The 19,747-nt window shown below is 35.9% G+C and overlaps 3 protein-coding genes across 5 annotated transcripts; 1 reads left to right on the plus strand and 2 right to left on the minus strand.

The window, feature by feature from the left end:
- Positions 1-3,464: 3,464 nt before the first annotated feature.
- Positions 3,465-6,410, minus strand: LOC140779460 (uncharacterized). Of its 3 annotated transcripts, none has more exons than XM_073124528.1 (5): positions 5,967-6,410; positions 5,242-5,327; positions 4,518-4,610; positions 3,735-3,820; positions 3,465-3,571 (listed from the first exon to the last, which is right to left on the minus strand). In XM_073124528.1, exons 1-3 carry the CDS (start codon positions 6,336-6,338, stop codon positions 4,577-4,579), a joined length of 492 nt encoding a protein of 163 aa, XP_072980629.1. In that variant the 5' UTR covers positions 6,339-6,410; the 3' UTR covers positions 3,465-3,571; positions 3,735-3,820; positions 4,518-4,576. The 3 variants fall into 3 exon arrangements, with proteins under 3 accessions (XP_072980629.1, XP_072980627.1, XP_072980628.1); XM_073124526.1 differs by having other exon boundaries at positions 5,242-5,333; XM_073124527.1 differs by lacking the exons at positions 3,465-3,571; positions 3,735-3,820 and having other exon boundaries at positions 4,475-4,610; positions 5,242-5,333.
- A 4,858-nt stretch (positions 6,411-11,268) lies between these two features.
- Positions 11,269-16,834, plus strand: LOC140778642 (uncharacterized). The gene is made up of 5 exons (XM_073123449.1): positions 11,269-11,637; positions 13,009-13,179; positions 13,346-13,481; positions 16,050-16,234; positions 16,315-16,834. Exons 2-5 carry the CDS (start codon positions 13,102-13,104, stop codon positions 16,483-16,485), a joined length of 570 nt encoding a protein of 189 aa, XP_072979550.1. The 5' UTR covers positions 11,269-11,637; positions 13,009-13,101; the 3' UTR covers positions 16,486-16,834.
- A 54-nt stretch (positions 16,835-16,888) lies between these two features.
- Positions 16,889-19,444, minus strand: LOC140778640 (GDSL esterase/lipase At5g45910-like). The gene is made up of 5 exons (XM_073123448.1): positions 19,200-19,444; positions 18,720-18,944; positions 18,483-18,631; positions 18,118-18,391; positions 16,889-17,244 (listed from the first exon to the last, which is right to left on the minus strand). The coding sequence occupies exons 1-5, from the start codon at positions 19,429-19,431 to the stop codon at positions 17,030-17,032; spliced, it is 1,095 nt and encodes a 364-aa protein (XP_072979549.1). The 5' UTR covers positions 19,432-19,444; the 3' UTR covers positions 16,889-17,029.
- Between the last annotated feature and the right edge of the window lie 303 nt (positions 19,445-19,747).

Here is a 19,747-nt window from a genome sequence, read left to right on the forward strand (position 1 = left end):
TGGAATTCTTGCCCTGCAATTTATAAGTAAAAGCTTTGCAGGAGAAGCTTCTAACTTGGGTGTTTATTCAAATATTAATTTGAGAGTAGATGTTCAAATCGGTGTCTACAAACCACAAGCTAATTCAAACGTTGCTAGTATGTAAAACTTATGGCAAATATATAATGCAACTCGGCTCTCCAAGATTAAGAAGGTTATTATATACCATATCACATTGACGACCGAGATCGACACCATTGATGGGGATTTGATATTATTTTAGCTTTTAGCTCGTCAACGGTTGACGTCGTTTTGTCCCTTTTTATTATTGGATACTGATATTAAGTTAAGATAAAGTGAATTTGGCCTCTTTTCCTCTCTTCATGCATTGACATGATACATTCATCTTTTGGATGATTCTTTTCTTCTATCGTGAGGGAGGGAAAATGACAGGAGAGTTAAAAGCTTTAAAATTCCATGCCCTTCCTACCTCTTTACGGTAACCAATCAATTCTAAAAGGAGACAAGATGTGCGTGAGCTAACTGCTGTCTTTCATGGCCCATGGCCTTTGTCTTTTTAAAGAAAATTTGATTGATTAATAGGCAATTTGTTCGCCAACCATTGTAGTCTATAACAGAGGTTAAACCTTTAAATTTGCTTGTGAACATTGAAATTGATTTTTATTGGATAATTTTTTTTTCTTTTATGCAGTCTAGTTCGATTAAAAAAATGAAAAGTTGTAAGGGAAAATCATTATTCATTCCTTTGATCATGGTAAGAGTAATGATACAAAAATGATATGGTAAAGCTATATATATATATATATATATATATATGACCATGCCAGAACCCACAGAGCTAGGTTGAAGATTGCATTACTCTTTACCCTGCCACTCTTTCAATTCTGTCCCATAATTTGGCATTATATCCACTTTACCATTATCCAGGGTGACCAATTGTGTTGTACTTTTGAAAGAGAAGTTTTATTATCTTATAAGAAATGGGTTGAAAAGGAGACTTGTGATCCATCATCTGTTTAATTTTACTGGTGGAGAGGAGGACTTCTTCCCTCTAAATACAGCCCATGAGACTGTTGCTACATATTATAATGACAGGAGAATGAGAAGTCCTCATTCTTGGTGCGAGTAAAGCATAAGATAAAGACCAGCAAAAGATGCTTGAGATTAAGTTCAAATGCATTTATTAATGGCCTCCCAATTTTGGACCACTAGCCCAATTAATGAAGCCCAAATAAGGGTGAAATAAATATAAGTATTCTAACTTTTAAAATCAGAAGAAGATGGCTAATACTAATATAAGCTATTGTAATGTTAGTTCAATACTACTATAAGATGAAATAATTAAATTTGATGTGATATAAAGTTGATATTAAAATAATAAAATTATATTAAGAATTGATGTTTTAAACCCAATGATGAAAATACCCTTGACTATATGTTAAATAGTAAATAGTATGTGGCCTTTCTATTGCGGACTTTCCTGCATTCTGCAGGGTTATAACCCCGTACTCTATTGTGCAGGGTATTACCCTGCATTATGCGGGGTTATAACCCCACACTCGGGTGTTCATTGATGCTACTTGGCGAGAACGTCGGAGCGATCATGGGCGAGAGTGGAGATGTTGCCCCACCATAGGGAGACACGGACGGTGGCTCTAAGTTGTAATTTGCTGTTTGCATAACCTCTCTTTGCATCTATAACAAAAACGTCAAAAGGCACTACGCAAGACAAAACGTCACATTCACACAGGTAATTTGTACATTATAATTTGTGTAAACTATTGTGTCAAAATTTTCCATGCAAGAAGATGTTGACTTGTTCTCGCGCTGCAGGGTCATAACCCCGCAGTATGCTAGTATGCGGGGTTATAACCCTGACTCGAGTATGCAGGATAAGAATCCTGCACTGTGTTAGTATGCAAAGTTATAATCCCGCACTCTTCTTGGTTATAACCCACAGTCTACTTCGTTTTTACACCCCTGTGCATATTTGTTTAATGTTGGTTTATCAGAGAGATAGGAGAGATGTGCTCTTGCAAGGATAGTATGTGCGAAGCGTGGTCGTAGTGCTTCATCGGAGGAGTGGTGTAGGAAGTGTGGTTGTACTGCTTCATCGGAGGAGAGACGTGCGAAGCGTGGTCGCAATGCTTTGTCATAGGAGATGCATACGAAGCGTGGTCGCAGTGCTTCGTCAGAGGAGAGGTGTGCGAAGGTTGAGGGAGCTCGGCACTGGGCTCGGTGATGGAGGCCATGACTGCCTTTCTAGAGAAGAGAAAGAAAGAGAGAGAGAGAGAGAGAGAGAGAGAGAGAGAGAGAGAGAGAGAGAGGGAAATCAAACTATAGCTGATTAAATGTTAAATTAGTGTTGTCGGCTTAAAAGGGTAAAATAGTAATTTTTGAGTATTAATAAATTAGTTTTCAAAAGTTGTATGAAATAAGATGAGAGAGAATATTAAAATAATATACTAAAATAAGATAAGATATTATTTAGTTACTACATCAGAATAAGGAGGCTTATTCTAAAAGAAGCCTATTCCTATTTCACAAGTGAATGAAGACTTACTACCTCCATGAAAGAAGTAGCTCCATGAAAGAAGTAAAGCATAGGTGACTAGCAAAGTAACTATTATAATTTTCATCTTTAATGCTAACATGATTATATTCAAATAATCAAGGATAGTCATAATATGTTAGAATCAAAAGCCCCACGCCTAAATCTAAGGAGAGAGCAGAAGTATTCTATATGTAGAGTTAGCTATAGTAAGTAGATGGCTCACGCCAACCACTTATTCAAACTCTAGCTGTATCTAATGGCTTAACTAAGGACATCATAAAAATTTTATTTATTTCCATGTGAGAAAAAAAATAAAAGGGTTTTTTTTATTGTATACCCCTCTAAACTTCATATTTGTTTGGATATCTCTCAAATTACTCAGGGCTTATTTGGTTTGAGGCTGAACTTCGAGCTTAATTAGTTGTTCTTATTTATAGTGTTAATATTTTGAAAAGTGAGCTTTATTAAGTATAAAAAAGATTAAAAAAAATATTTGGTACTAAATTAGATTAAAGACCATCGCTTAGATAGATACCCCTTGAAGCTCCTTTTTCTACTTCTTTTTTTTTTCTTTTTTTTTTTTTCCTTTTTTTTTTAATAGTTAAGGATACCCTCTCAAACCTAATCAAATGTTAAAATTCCATCAAGTCAAACGGTAAAAAGATAAAATCAGCCAAATTACTAAGATTTCAACTTATAAATATAAAAAATACAGTTAAGTATGAAAGCTACACATACAAACAAAGGATATACCTGCAGGTCATTCAATTGGTTAAATGGACGCAGTCTTAAATTTATTATATATACGATAGATTTCAAAACACGAGCAAGTCATCAGGCAATATAGTAATAGAAGAAGCACAAATCAAAAGCGATACATCATAAACCTTTATGAAAATACCGGCAGCGTGACTTCGAGTACTTTTACTCAATTGGCATCTCTTTTCCCTATTACTTCTTCGAAAGTCCTTCCCAAGGGGTCATGAACCCCAAGCCCAACGCAATGCATATGACGAGCTGAAAGGATCATGAAGCACCAAAAGAAGATTAATTCATGCATATATATATATATATATAAATGAGCTGAAAGGGTACGTACTTAACGTTGAAGGAAATTTAAATTTAAAGTATGGAATTGATCGTAGATCAATGAAAAAAGGCATTCATGCAATTAACTCACCAGGAGAAAAGCTGGTTCTACGTCCGAAGACGACACACTTCGCCTTGTAACTGTTTGAACACACGTATGACTTTTGGGTAGTCTTTCTGTCAAATACATTGATCGTGAAGAATTGTACCTGGATTTTTACCACCTCAAAATTTCTCTATTTTTATGTATACATTCCCAAATTTCGTATTTGCAATTATTTGCATATATACCTTCCCAAATTTCTTTTTAGAGGCTCCAATGTGATTAGGCATAAATTCAATTTACCCTCCTATCCTATAGTTTCATTTGCGTCATTTTACTCCTTCGTTATTATATTTAAACTGAAATTACTATTTTTTCAATCATATTTGACCAATTTATAAATTAAAAATCTATTAAAAATTACATATAATTAGATAAACTTTCTAAAACATTAAATATAATATCAATCTAATGATAAAAATATATTAAATATATTAAACATATGTATATTTTTGTCATATAAATCTGATCGATATTATTTTAAATGCATTACAAAGTTTATCAAATTATCTATAATTTTATCTCTAATGAGTATTTTCAAAGTCGACAATCAAATATGATAAAAAAAATTTTAATTTTAATTTAAATATAATCATAATGAGATAAAGTGACACAAATGAAATCAGTAGATATATATATATATATATATATATATATATATATATATATATATATATATATATATATATTTTACAAGAATGTACATGCAGAAAGTAAGGTATTTTGTTTGCGATATTAGAGTGGCATAATAACAAAAATCAACAAGGTTACCTCATAGATCAGTTGTCGAGCTAGGAGTAAACCGAACATACTTTTTATTTCACCATCTTTCATGTCATGCCATACGTCATACAGTGCGTGAGGCTGCAAGTAAGAACATCAACTTTATACAACCTTGTTTCATGTAGACCCTTAGTTCTAAATTCAAAGAAGAAAGTATGCCAGGGTTTTTGTAATTTAATTATAATTAGTTTTTATTTATTTATAATGATGGACTTGAATATGTATCACAACTCAATTATAACAAAATATGTATTGTCTAAGGAAAATAATTGCCCTCAATTTTATATGCTAAATTAAAAATTTAAAGACAATTAAATTGTAAAAGCTCGCAAGTTTGCTTTGGTGCCTTTAAATATATCGCCTTTTTAGATGCAAAATTTAAAAATCAGTGTCTTGGTTTGTTGTATTTAAAAATGTTATAGTTTGATTATATATATAAATATATATAGTGGGGGGTATATATATATATATATATATATATATATGCATAGATACTGTTTGAAGTTACTAGTTTAAATATAAGTAAGAGGAAAGTATGGAAAAAAAAAACGATGGTGCTTTAATCTTTTTTTTTTTTTTTTTTTACCGTTAAATGATTTGAATATTTAAAAAAATAAAGGCTATTAGAAGAATGTACATGCAGAAAACTTTTAAAAAAAGAAGGTATTTCAGTTGCGATATTTGGCATAAGAAGAGAATGCAAAAAAGTTACCTCATAGATAGGGGGTGGGTTAATTCACCGAGGAACTGTTGTGGATCATTTTCCACCTGGAGCAATGTTTGATATATTGTGTTATCCTGCAACTAAGAAGATCAATTTTATATATGTGAGTGTAACTTTTAAGCAATAAAAATCACCAACATGAATGCCATAAGAAAGTGAATTAACCTGTAGCACTTGTTCTAATTCAAAGAAAAAATAAGAGCAAAATGTGTACAAGTTTGCTTTGTTGTAGTTAGACATGTTGCCTGCCTTTTTAGATGCAAATACTTACCCTAAAATTAAAAACCATTGTCTTGGTTTGTTGTATTTAAAAATGTTGCAGTTAAGAAATATATATATATCACCAGCTTACTAATATGATCTGGGATCTGCTTAGAAACATAATTAATTAAGCCCAGCATGAGAACTATATGACTCGCTCTACGTTCCCAATTGCTAAATTATATATGAAAGTAGTTTTTTAAGGAGGAAAAAACTCTATACTATACAACCAACCAAACTATGCTTTTCGGATCTCTAAATACAAAATGCACGTAATATTTCCTAATATACCGCATCTTAAATATGTGTCTTTTAGCCTAATTATATAGACTAAGCAACTATTCATTTTTTTTTAAATGAATGTATGTTTTTCTTCGTTATATACATTTAGTCTAACATTTCATTTTCTGGCGATCTACTCCCATGTTTTAGAGAGAGAGAGAGAGAGAGACCTCTGTCTTAAGTATCCGCAACACCCTTCGAAGCATGGCATACAAGGTAGGGCGCGGCGGCGGTGGCGGCGGTGGCGGTGGCGGTGGCGGCGGCGGCGGCGGAGGTGGCGGCAGCGGCAGCGGCGGCTCCTCCTGCTTGTCCCCACCATTTGTTGCCTGTGACAACTGCCGCCGCCACGTGTCCATCCTATGCCACCCTCCGCCGCCCCATGTTAGCTGCCGTGCCTGGGCAAGCGCACCCACGAGGTGGCGCGGGCTCATCTCGATGGCGCGGCCGTTGGGGACGACGGCCACATAGCGGTTTGGAGCGAGGAGGCCCTCCGGTCTCCACGTGGCGAAGTGGGCCGCCCGGAGGCAGAGACTGGCTTCCATTGCTATGTCTGTAGCATTCTTTTTCAAAATTTGTTCTGGGTTTCTTGGCGGTGTGTTTGGTTGGGCCGTCGTGGTCTTCTTATAGGAGTGATTGGAGTCTGCCGGAGGAAGGCAGTCGATCGTCTACCGACATGGATGCGGGAATTTGATGCAGGTTGAGTTTATTTGGCAGACTCTGGTTGGCTACTCTACCAATTCATTTTTAGTTTTAGTTTTTATTTTAGCTGGGATGGTTTTGCAGCAAACAAAAGGGTTCATGCTGATCCTTTTCTTCTGTTCCTTCTTTATTCTTCACAGTTTTTTCTTTTTTTTAATTTTTCCATCTTACGGATGGCTCAAGTAAGGTATACTTTAAAAATGTAACCTTTAGTTAATTATATGCAGCCATAGCTGCAGGAGGAAGTATCTTATGCCAGCCAAACAAAGGACTCCCAAGAATTTAATAGTAGGATACTCCTACAGTCGAGGCTGCGGGAAGATCTGCTCGTTACTCAAAACATTGTTTCTTTTACTTAGTAACTTTCTTCGTGACCAAGAAGTTCATAGATTTAACTTCAACCCTAAATAATATTATAAAAATATTATTTAGTAGTTTGGTAGTTTGATGGCTTAGCTCAATTCGGTTGATGGTGCAACAATGCGGTTAGCTTGAAGAACAGCTCGACAGTGCAATGATTTAGAACAAGTCTCGGTAGCGTTTAGTTCGAAGTAATTGTTTAATAACGCATATGGTTTGAAGTCTAAATTAGACAGCTAAAATCTTGATAAAGTTTAAGTGCCTTTGTATCTAAAAATAATTAATTCTTTATTCAGTCTATATCTAGTCTTTAGACTGGATACATTCTTTAAAAAAAAAAAACATGGGAGGTATGTTCTTTATGAAAATTTAATACACCATTGGAGAACTTTGTCAGAGGTAAACTTTATTAGAGGAAGAATTGTATGAGTTTCAATAAAAGTAATTTCTTAAATAAGTTCTTTAATATAGGGTACAAGGGTTCACTTCCCATTAGATTCCTAAAATATTTTCTCTTGGAGATTCAATAGTTAAATATTGCTTCTTCTTTTTTTTTTTTTTGGAAAGCCCGTAAGTCAGTAATTCTACTAAATCTAATCAGATTTTACCAGCATAATACACAAATGGGGAAGCTCCACTATTGTTAGGTAAAATAAGCATTGATCTTTAAGGATAAATAGAATCTAAATGTGGTCCCATTAGAAGCATAAACATTACTAGCCAGCTAATTGTAAGTTCCCCACGACCCACGATCAGACCATATGAAGTAAAGAAGGCTATTATGGCCTATAGATAATGAGAATGTATTAGGTTTTATTTTTACTAATATAATTGATAAATTATATTTTAAAATATAATTTTTAGTTATATAATGTGTCAAAATTTTGAGCATACGTACAAGTTATAAGATATTTAAAATAAAAGATTAATTTTGAAGTCAAAGTATTTAAAACAATTTTATAATCATTATTGAAGTGCTTGAAAGGTATCATGATAATTGAAGAAGTATAAAATTTTACCTAAATGCAAAGGTACATGCACTCTAGATTCAATTGTTTAATCCGTCGTTTAAACAACGCGTTCAAACACATTTTGGGTCTGTTCAAACGTGCTCTATAGCTGTTCACATCGTGTTCACACATACAAAGAGCTTATTTTGGTTGTTCTAACGCACTCTATAGACGTTCACAAATACGGAAGTAACGTTCATACATATAGAAGTTCATATTTGATAGTTCGCAATGCGTTCACACTTCAAGTCACGGTGTTCGAATATACTCGAGCGGCGTTCGAATGCACCTACTTAATTTATAATTTCTAGAATTATGTGAGACCTAATCTGACTTAGATTTGATTTTATCTCTAAGAAAATCCATAGAGAATCTTTAAAGAGATATCTTATCTCTAAAAAATATAGAAATGGTTTTAATCATTAATATTTAGATCATTTTTTGGAGGCCATTAGAAAAGTGAACTACATCTTAAGGGTCACCGAGAAAGCAATACATCGCGGGGTCTAACGAGCAAGGTTGGTGCAGATTGAGTCATGAGAATCGGGGGGTGATCTGTAAGCTTCTTGTTAATTGCTATATCTTTTAGTTATTGGTTTTGATCCGAATTTGGATCTATATTTTTTTATTGTTTGGGGTTTTTCAACGTAAAAAGTTTTGTGTTTGCAATTGTCTTTTTCTTATTTTTTTCGTATTTTATTTATCAATAGCGTATGATAAATTACTATCTCGAAGGGTGTTTCTAATATTTTTTAATAGGTATTATAGTATATCTAAGTATTGAATTAAGTTTTAATTTTTTCAAAATAAAAATAAAATAATAAACTAAAATGGTCCAATAGCCACCAAAAAGCTGTCATCACCTTCATCCCTGGTTGGCCCTAGCAAGGAAAGGGAAGGAGGACCAGCAATAGCGGTTCAATTGAGGTGGGGAGGAAATAAAGTTGTGTGAGGGAGGCTGTTTGATTGAAGCAAAAAGGACTGTAGGTGCGTTGACCGCTAAGAGCACTGCATGGGCCGTTGCTGCCTTGCTTGCTGTTAATGGGCACAACTATTGTAACCAAGAAGACGGTAGTGCCAACGGGGCAATGAAAGATCACAAGGTGGCGATGGAGGCCGAGGATGAAAAGGGTGAAGGTCCTGTGGATCAGAGGGCTGACGAGTTGAGCAAGCACACGACAAGACACGGCGACAACAAGGGATGAAAAGAAAAATTAAGGAAGGTGGCGGCATCTCCCATAGGAGGAAAGAGCAGGCATTAACAGGGGGACAGACGGTGCCCAAGATGCCGTCGGCACGCAGAGCAGGAAAGAAAGTAAGTTGTGCAGAGGTTAACAGGGGGACAGAGATGGAATGGTCAAGGGAATTGGCACCAATGGTAGTGATCAATTTGCTACCGAGTTGGAAACCACGAAGCAATGCTTGGATGAGTTGTATGCGATGTTAGTCAGCGAGTTCTTGTAGTACGTCGCATGTAATTAACTACTTTGACAAATAATAAACGAAATAGTTATATAAAGTTTTTATTTTTTATTTTTTAAAAAAAGGAAATTGTTGCATGGGAACATGGCGCAGACCAAAGATCTGGCCTTCAAACTTTGTTCAACTATTGGGCCGGCCCACATTGGGCGAGCTACCTAATTTTATGTCTCAAGTATATATATATATATGCCGGTATAACCTGTCCAAGTTCTCCATTGTGTGAATCGATGATTTTCGTCTAGTCTTTAGACAAGTCGCAGATTTGGATGCATGATCTTTGAATATTAGACAACCTCAGTACGTGGATGGATATCATTAACAAAAATTTTCTAGCAGGGACCATTCTGTCATCCTTTGGCATTTTCTTTTCCTGCTAATGACTTCAGCCTTGCTGAGTTTTCCTGATAGCTAGTGGCAGGAATTAATTTCTTCAATCTACTGAACTATGAATAAAGCCATGCCGACAAACACTTTGCAAACATTCTACAAACAGTGGTAATATGACGTCATTTTTTACATTGATATAAATAGTTGTGAGATAGATAGAGAGAGAGAGAGAAATTATTAAGAGTTGATAACTTGCCACTGCATGTTAAAAGCATGCATGATATGCATTATTAGCACATCACCTAATGATTTAGGTTAATTTTTAGATAAACTGATTACCTAACAGCCACATGTATGTATGATAGAATTTTTGTGAAAGTGCTTGTAACTATAACATTACTTAGCTTATTTATTGTTCACTGTTGTTCAATGTCCCACGTATTAATTCTTGAATTAATTCCTCTCGATAGAACCGTCAGTGCGGTCATGGTAATTGCTAGCAATTTACAGCCGGCAATTTAGAGCAACAAATTTCCATCACTAACTTTCCTTGAAGCAACCCCAATTAACTCCAAAAGTTAGTGCAATTTTGCTGTCCCACATCTGCTTACCAGAGTTGAGTTGGCTTGACGGCCACAGAACCACGAGGTGACGTAGCAACCTCACGTTTTCTTTTCCATTTCTAGGCCAAGTGAACCACCGTCAAAATCCAAATCCCCTAAGGTTGACCTCACCTATATACTTTGACCCCTTCGTGCTGCCAGGACTATTCCAACTTCTTTCCAAGCGCTAGACTTCGCTATGTATAAAACTATAAATAGAATTCTAGAGCCTAACTTCCAAGACAAAAATCAAGTTAAATTTCAAAAGAGCTCATATGTATAAAGTGATGCCCGGTCGTCAGATAGTGGAGGTGATCACCACGAAGGTCATCGAGACGCAGTTTGTGGAGACCGACGTCGCAAATTTCAAGACCGTCGTGCAGCAGCTCACCGGGAAGGACTCGTCGACGGTGGTTAAGACGGCGCCCGAGATGCCGTCGGCACGCAGAGCAGGAAAGAAAGTAAGTTGTGCAGAGGTTAGCAGGGGGACAGAGATGGAATGGTCGAGGGAATTGGCACCAGAAGATGCAATGGTGGGTATTGATCAATTTGCTACCGAGTTGGAAACCATGGAGCCATGCTTTGATGAGTTGTATGCGATGTTGGTCAGCGAGTTCTTGTAGGGTAGTTAACTACTTTGACATATAATAAACGAAATAGTTATATAATTTATTTATTTTTATTTAAAAAAAAAAGGGAAATTGTTTCATGGGAACATGGCGCAGATCATAGATCTGGCCTTCTAACTTTGTTCAAGTATTGGGCCGGCCCACATTGGGCGAGCTAGCTAATTTTATGTCTCAAGTAGATATATATATATTAATTTCATGTCTCAAGTACCTCTATTAAGGCTATCATTAGATAGTGTTTTGAATGGGCTACCTGTTTGGTGAGGGAGATTATCTGAGAATATAAAGCCTCCTCTATCCCAGAAATCTTTGCAAGACTGGTATTAAAAAAATGTGTAATAAACTATCTCAGGTTGTTAGTAGGATAAAGAAAATTGGAATAAGTTTTGTGATGAACTATTAGCCCGACAAAAGGCAAGCTACACGATCATGAGGGTCGCCGGTCAAAACCCCGTCAACGGATCAATTTACTCACAAACTCTGCGACAATGAACGACAAAATATTGATATTTAGAATATTAAAAAATATTTTTATATTTATCTTTTACAGGATCGAATTCATATTAAACTTGTGTACTAATCTATCTTTAAAGCGGGTCCCACCATCCGTTAACCCAATATCTTGTTTCTTTTATCTCAATCTAATTTTGTTTCGTATGCAGCGTTTCATGTTACTTTAAATTTGTTCTCCGTTAAATTGTCTTCGTCGTTCCAATATGAGCGTCTCTTCTGGTAATCTCCTCCGCTCTCTGTAGTTGCTAGTTGATTTGTTGTTCCAATTTAACTTCTTCTGCTTAAATATTCAGTAGTTTATTGGTATGGAGTAGTGGATTTCTCTCGCTCTAGGGTTTCTGCATAAGATTAAGTATTATAGTTCTATTCATGAGTTACAGTATGTCCAAAACCTAGTAGTAAAAGTATTAATTTATTGTAAAATGAATTATTTAAGAAGAACTGTTCGAATCTTTGATTGTATACTTGTGTGTGTTTTTTTAGAACTTCAAAGTTTGTAGATTGATTGGATTTATGGTTAAAGGAACCTGATGGTAGCATGTGATGAGCGCTTTCAAGAAGTTTTAGCCTAGCGAGAATTTACATGCATTCTTGGTCTTTTCTTAGTGAATCTTTTGAGAGTCCGGGACTTTAGGGGTCACATAGCATCAGTAATATTGGGGGTCATGGACTGATCGTGCTGAAAAGTAAAGATCATAAATCATGGTTAACATTATCTGTAGAAGTTGTCACCGAGGAGAAAGTTTGAATGAATCAAATACATTAAGAGAAGTTCTGGAAGATTCAGGAAGAGAGGTGCTGGAAGTTCCAACGTTTGTTGAGGTTAAAATATACAGAACAGGTTGTAGTTCTTTTATTTGAATGGATAGTCGTCACTTGCTATCTGGATACTATTTAGTTTCATATAATTAGATTTGCCATCTCCATCATGCAACAGCTCAGTACTTGTTTGCTATGAGAGCCAGGATAATCCTTTGCTCTTGTTAAATTTGGTAAAGGTGGTTCTGTAGATGGCCTTTAGATCTTTTTGGCACACAACAACCACTGGCTACAATAGGTAGGAAAATCCTTTTCTCTTGTTAAGCTTTGTAAAGTTAGTCCTGTATATGGCTTTTAGATCTTTCTTACACACCTTAACTACAGACTACAAGATATAGACAAAACATTGGTCATTTTGGTACACAACAACAACTGGCTACAAGAGATATAGAATAAGTGTATGATGGATTTGAGAACATGCTATGCCAGGGTATAAAGAAAGCTCCATAGAGCACGAGGCTCTTGCCAATGCAAAACAAGAGAAGTTCTATGAACTCCATTATTGGAAAGATTGTTCCCAAAGAATTATCTTTAACACTAAGTAGAACAAAACAAATCTTGAGTGAAGGCTAACATAAAAGAGTAGTCAAATAATATGAGTGATTTTATGTTAAGCACATATTCATGTTTTTTTTTTTAACTTTTCTATGTTTTCTAGTCACTTCTTCTGTTAAATTCTTGACTAATCAAACATCTGGTGTTTTTGACACTTTGCATGTTTGACTTTCAATGTGTAAAGTTTGTTTTTGTCATTCAAATCATCATTTGCAGATGCAGATTAGGACACTGCAATCTGAATAATTTGTATGCAAAGGAGGTGGACAAAGAATTTGTTGTTCCTCTCTCTTATAGTAAAGGTTTCACATGGCTACATTTGGAGCATTGGAAAACATATTTTATAATTTGGAAAAACTCCATGCATGTAAAGGAGAAAATGTCCAGGTCTGTGTTTGTTATCATAAACTTCATTTCAAATTCTCCTTCTGCAGATATTTTCTTTTGGCATTATGGATGGCATTTTTTGCACTCTTAACTCTGATAGGATTTAGCACTCTTAGTTTAGTGATTTCTTTTATGTTTCTGAGGAGGTCCTTTTCTGCTGCGTTAGATCAACACCAACTGGTTCAATGTAGCTGATAAAAATGTTAGAGAGCTACCTGATGAGGTTTCAACTGATTGGTATGAGAGACCTACTGGTGGTAATGAAGTATCAGTTGAGGAGTCATTTCCATCAAAGATTAAAGGTTTTATTTTCTCAGCCAAACAAATGATATTTTTGATGATGCCTGATTTCCTGACACCTTTTTGAACTCTTCTATGCTTTTCTGCTAGTCCCCGAAGTCTCTCTTTTTTCTGAATATTCCCAAAGAATTTAGTTTGAGCTTCTTCTTTTTTTCTTCTTATTTTAGTTCCTTGGAAGTTCTTGCATGCATTAGATTAATGCTACCCTTGGTGGAATTAAAATTACTTCAAGATAAAGGATTTCTATGCTCCTTCCATTCATATGCTTGTTAAAGCCTAATCTATTGTCAACGTTTTGGACTGACATGGTAAGCAGAGGTACTGCTGGTCTGCCTTCCTCACTGAGTATATATCAACATGCCTTTGGTAACTAGTATTGACTCACTCATCTTGCAAATGATAGGGAATTATGCAGGAGTTGAAGCATATTACATACCCTGTTCCTAACTGATTGACCCTTTGGCTTAACAGTTCTGTCTACCTATATGTTAAATGTTCGAGGAATTTGGACAATACTTCATCTTTGTTTTTCTTCCATTAGCCAACTCGCAATTTCTGTCAGTTGCATTGGCTAGCAGTTAAGCAACCAGTTATGCACAAACTCATGTTCATTTTAATTGCCTAGCTAGTCCTTGAAGGCAACCGTTATGTGCTGTTTTTTTTTGAATTAAATGAAGAATCCATCGATAGTCTCCACTTCTCTTATCCTAGCTCTGACGGGAGGACTGCACCTTAATAAGAATTAACTTATCATCCCACAATCCCCTCCTTCCTCCATGTTTCTTTTGAAATATGTAATTTATTTAGGATGTAGGCTCATAATTAATTATTAACAGATTTCTGAGTGGGGATCCATTGCAAATACTAAAGCAAAATCCCCTCGATTGGATTTGTTCTATTCTCATCTTACATCTGGGGCTGCCTATGGGTTGAATTAGTTTGTGCATGATCAGGATGGTCATGCAAAGTAGTGGCTGAGCTCAATCCAGTACAAAACAAGCCTGACCTGATGAGGCTTGAAGATGTACCAGGCCTCATTAGGCCGTGTTGAGCTGGGGTACTAGTCTGTGCTATAACTGAACATATTTCTATTCTGACTTTTCAGGCTTCCGTCCATATTGACACCCTATGTACATTAACTACACAAGATACTAGTTTAGTGCAACTAATTTTCCGGCACCAGATGTCTACCAAGTGATGTAGATGATGCTAGTTTGGGTTTTACAGAAGTCTCACTGTCACACTATGTTCATAATATAGTTTTCAGTTTCGGCCGATCCCGAGTGGATCCAGCTATAGCCGATCCCGATCCAGGCTGAAACCTCGGCTGGTTTCGGCCTGTACACCCACCTACACCTATCAGCAGCTGTCAGAGAGAGAGAGAGAGAGAGAGAGAGATTAAAAAAAAAAGAGGATGAAAGAGAGAGAGTGAGAGAGAGTCTTTCCTTCTACGCTCACCGCCGGAACCATACATGGACACCCCTCGTCCATGATAAAAAAAAGATGATGAGAAAGAGAGAGAGAGAGAGAGAGAGAGAGAGAGAGAGAGAGAAAGATAGGATAAAAAAAAGTATGGGAGAGAATAAATATTTCAGACTAACAGTTAGAGGGATAGGAAAGAAGAGAGGGAGGAAAAGAGATTTTTACTTTTTAGGCTTTATATATGAGTAATTATTATTTCTTATATTCTTATAATTTTTTGTAAATTTTTAGAAATTTCTCAACATTTTTAATAATATTTAGAATTTTATTTAATTAAAATAATCCGATCCGATACAGGTGGTCAATACGGCCGATACGTATTGTTTTTCCGGACGGCCGATTCCGATCCCGATATCGATTTTTGGAACCTTGATTCATAAGCATTTGCTCTACACGTTTTAGAATTCATTTTGTAATTCTTACAGTTGAATTACTCTAGCAGTTGTTTCCATCTAGCATGGATGTGTCCAATGTAGTTTCTTAGCGAAGCTCTATCTTTGCAAAGTTGTTTGTAATTCTCATACTAGCTACTATTCTCAGAATGTTGATCAGTTGTGGGCTGAGATTCAAATTATCCTCCTATAGGGCCATAGATGTGAATATTGTTTGTAATTCTCATATGCTAGGTACTATTCTCAGAATCTTGATCTATTGTGGGCTAAAGTTTCATATAATCCTCCTATAGGGACATCGATGTGAATACTGTTGGCATCCATACATGTACTTGATCCCATGTAGTTGCAACTACTCCTTTGTTTTTTTCTTTTTCTTTCTGTTCTTGCTTGTCGTCGTAGTACATACAATAATGACAATTATATAATCAAGCTACTTCATCTTCATGCAGCAATGTAACTTTGTGGAGTATAAATACGGAATTCATGCATCCACCTTCTTATTCATTTTTGTGATTTTGTAACTTCCTCCCCTTTGACAACTCAATTGTTAACTCACTCATTTAATTTCTACTAATTTATCACATATATAAGAATAACTAATTTATTTAAGTCATGCAACTTTTTGTATCAATGAGTAAATCTGTAATCATTTGCTTGTTATTATCATGATCATCTCTCCTTTCATGATTACAGCTTCTCCAGAAATACCGTATAGCTTCAATACAGATGGAATGTTCATCGATATTGATGTGACTCATCTGAAAACAGAAATCACAGGAGAGTTTGAGAATGTAGATCTTCAATATATGTGGAATGATGATGAAGATAATAAACTTGCGTTGACTTCATATCACGAGCACAAAAATAAACTCTATAAGGTAATTTATATTTTTTTTTCATTTTTTATTAAATAACAATCTTAGTGCAGGTGTAAGATGAAAATTTTCACTCTTAACAGAGAAAACTCTGGCTCCCCTTTATTGCAAAATTGGGACGGTCAAAGGACAACGAGGATGCTTACCATGTTATCGATGTGGGAACACATAATGAACAAGGGATTTTCCCATCATCAGCTTCTACCATTCTGGCCTTCGATGATTCAGCGGAATCACTCTGGGAGCTCTTGTAAATCATCGAGAAGCTCCACATAATTAATATTTCGATCAAAGCTATGATCTCTTCTAGCCTAAAGACAGGTATATCGATGCTGTTTTAAATTAGGTCATGACGACATATCTCACATAGAGTAGTCTGCTGAAATACTAATCGTAGGTGGTTGAGTATTAATGATATTGTAATACAGGACAAAATCCATATCATTTCAATAGATTAGGTTATTTGGTAGTACTTTTGCTTGAAAGTAAGGCCTTGATGATTAATTTTCGATGTTGATCTTTGTTATATTTAGAAAATAACAATGTAATATTGCTTATTGAAGTGTCTGGTTCAGGGCCAATGCTAGTTTTCTGTGCATCAAATTTCATCTTAGTGTGCGAAAATTTTTACTCGCTTCCAGATTGTGCGGTTGGTTAGGTTGGGAATAAATTCATGCTCATAATCGCAATTTATTTGAACATCACAGTTACATATTTTCCTTGTGCAAAATTACTCTTAAAATTTGCTATTTATTATCTTGCATTCCTTTTTGCAAGAGGTGCTATAAGAAATGGCTCCTATCTTAGAATGGGTGGATTACAGTATGGCCCTCTAAGCCAACCATTGGCTATGTACCGATAGGCCGCCTCTGTTAAGTGAATCCCATCCCAGCTTAGATAAGAGGATGGATTGGGGCAGGCACTTGCACCACTCATGCCACACCTCTCTCTTTTGTTGTAGTTGTATGTGCCTTGCCCTGCTCCACAGCAAGTTCTAAGGGGATATCTAAATCCTGCAGCATTTGATACAGTTAGAAAGAGTAGATTGAGAGTTTCTTGCAGCAGTGTTCATTGGAGAAAAGAAAAAAAGAAGATAACTTCAAAGTTCTGAATCAAATGAATGAATTCTGGACCTCCTGCTCTGGTATCAGTGAGAATTTGAGACCTTTTTACAAATTATAAACTTGTAGAAGATATATGTACTTAATCTTCTATAATCGATCACCAAATTAGGAAACCATTAACCCCGGCCAATTTTCATGACATAATAGTCCAATACAAATTTAAAGGTCTTAAATAATTTTTGGTTTAGTATAATTCTGTTCGAGTTATCATGTATGAACCAATAACTCGACTTAACAAAATGCTGTCCTAATTAATCTTTTCCAACCATATACCACTAACAAAAGCTTTCAAACTTCTCGTTAGTACTTTAAAATTTAAGCAGTTAGAGAACGATAATTTTATATTTGTTCTTCTAACAAAAACTAATATACCAAACCAAAAAAAAATTAGGAAAAATAGATTACTATAAACTACGGTTACTATCATGAGTCAGATGGTCAAATCCTATCTTGGCTGGAACTAATGCCGTGATAATTAAAATTACGTTAATCTATATATATATATAATTGATTTTGGATTGTACACGTACGTAGATATCTTTTTTTTTTTCCGGTGCCGTGAGAGGATTGGATTGCCGGGTTTGGCCAACTCACCGTCGCATGTACACAGCTTATAAGAAAGAGACACTGAGGAAGACTCTAAATTTGACGTTCTAACTTAGTATTCATCTGGAAGACCCACTGAAGTGTAGTAATTAATACTGGGTCAAATAAAATTAAATTAAATTAAAAACAAGTAGCATAAGAATGAAATAAACATACCGAATTTTTGTGGATTTTGCACCATTTCCATGATCTGGTTGTAGAAATCTCCATACATAATCCTCGTCGATGGGTACTTATTTTGTAGCCTAGCTAGTGCTTGCCTGAGCAATGAGTTGTGGTAGGTAGACAAATTGTTGAACCTTCTTAAGCATCCATTCTGGTCATAGTCTCCTTTGTTGGAACTTGGGAACAATGTGAGGTATAAAGGGAAGCATCCAATCGGTAGAACTCCAGGTACCACCAAGTCCACTGCCCCCAGATTAATCAATTTCTGTACACCAACAAACAAAAACACGAACGATGAACAATATTCCGGTGATATTCCGGCCTATGTCATGTCGATCGACGATGAACATTATTACCTCGACTCCGTTGGAAATGGCATTGATCACATTAGGCACGTATCTCCTCACTACGTCCGGACTCCGACCGGAGAACACGTTAGCATTGTAATCGTTACCTCCGAATTCTCCGACTACGAACAAAGAGTTACGAAGGTACGATCTGCAGTCTGCAATCAATCGACATCTATTCAGGAATAGAATTGGAAGAATTAATTGTTGAAGTCTCTAACAGAATGAGAAATAATTCTAACTCACTCTTTGCGGTGGAGCAAATAGAAGACCTGAGTTGCTCGAACCATTGGATCTGGGTGTCCAATGGACCATTGACCCAACTGTTCCGAATTTTGTTACCAAGTCCAATCGATTGGAAGAAGGCAAAATCGAGTGAGGTAGCACCTATTATAGCCATATTTGCACCTCGCTGGAAGTTTTTGCCACGGCTTTTAGATGGTGGAAGTAATGGCAATCCAAATGCCTCCGCTAAATAGTACAACGACGACGTGCATGCAAAATTATGATAATATTTATTTATTATTTATAATAAAAAAATATGTAATTTAAAAGTTCGGCACTCATAAATTAAATTTTTTTGACGTAATATAGTTTTAAAATCGATATCAAATATAAAAATTAACTATTATAGCTGTTAAATTAAAATTATAAATTTTAAAAGAGTATTAAATTATTTGACTCTATGTATATATAGAGTGACAATGTGCCTAGACAATTTAATACCAAGGAAGTCTACGACCAAGCGGCCATCGGAGCAGCGGCAAGTAGGGCGGCCGAAGAAGGTCTCGCCGTAAGGCCGCTGCGCCACAGTAAGCGACGAAGGCTTTTCTGCGATGCAGAGGTTTCCGGTGTCGGAAATCGAGTCCCCGAAGCTAAATATAGCATTGTAAGTTTGAGAGGAGGAGGAGGGGACGAAGCAGTAGGAGAGAAGGAAGATAAGTAGTAGGATCCTCATGTTATGTTGTAGAATGTATTGATACATCAGAATTAATTAAGCTAACTGCTATTTATATACAAGCAGTTCCACTGTTCGGTTGAGAAGTCCTTTTCAATTACGTGATATTCCTTCTTTAGTTATCGCCTTCACCTTTTAGTAAGATCATGAGGGAAATTTAAGATCATCACGTAGTTCTTGATTGAAGCTGTTAGTGAAGAAAGCTACGTCGAACCAATTAACCAATGAGAACAGGTGATCGAGTCTTCCTACTTTGACTATGATTGCTCGCATGTGGCAACTATAACTCTCATCCTATCTTCTATTTTTTTTTTTT

The sequence above is a fragment of the Typha angustifolia genome, chromosome 15, assembly GCF_048772165.1.
Source record: "Typha angustifolia cultivar Huaian chromosome 15, ASM4877216v1, whole genome shotgun sequence".
NCBI lineage: Eukaryota > Viridiplantae > Streptophyta > Magnoliopsida > Poales > Typhaceae > Typha > Typha angustifolia.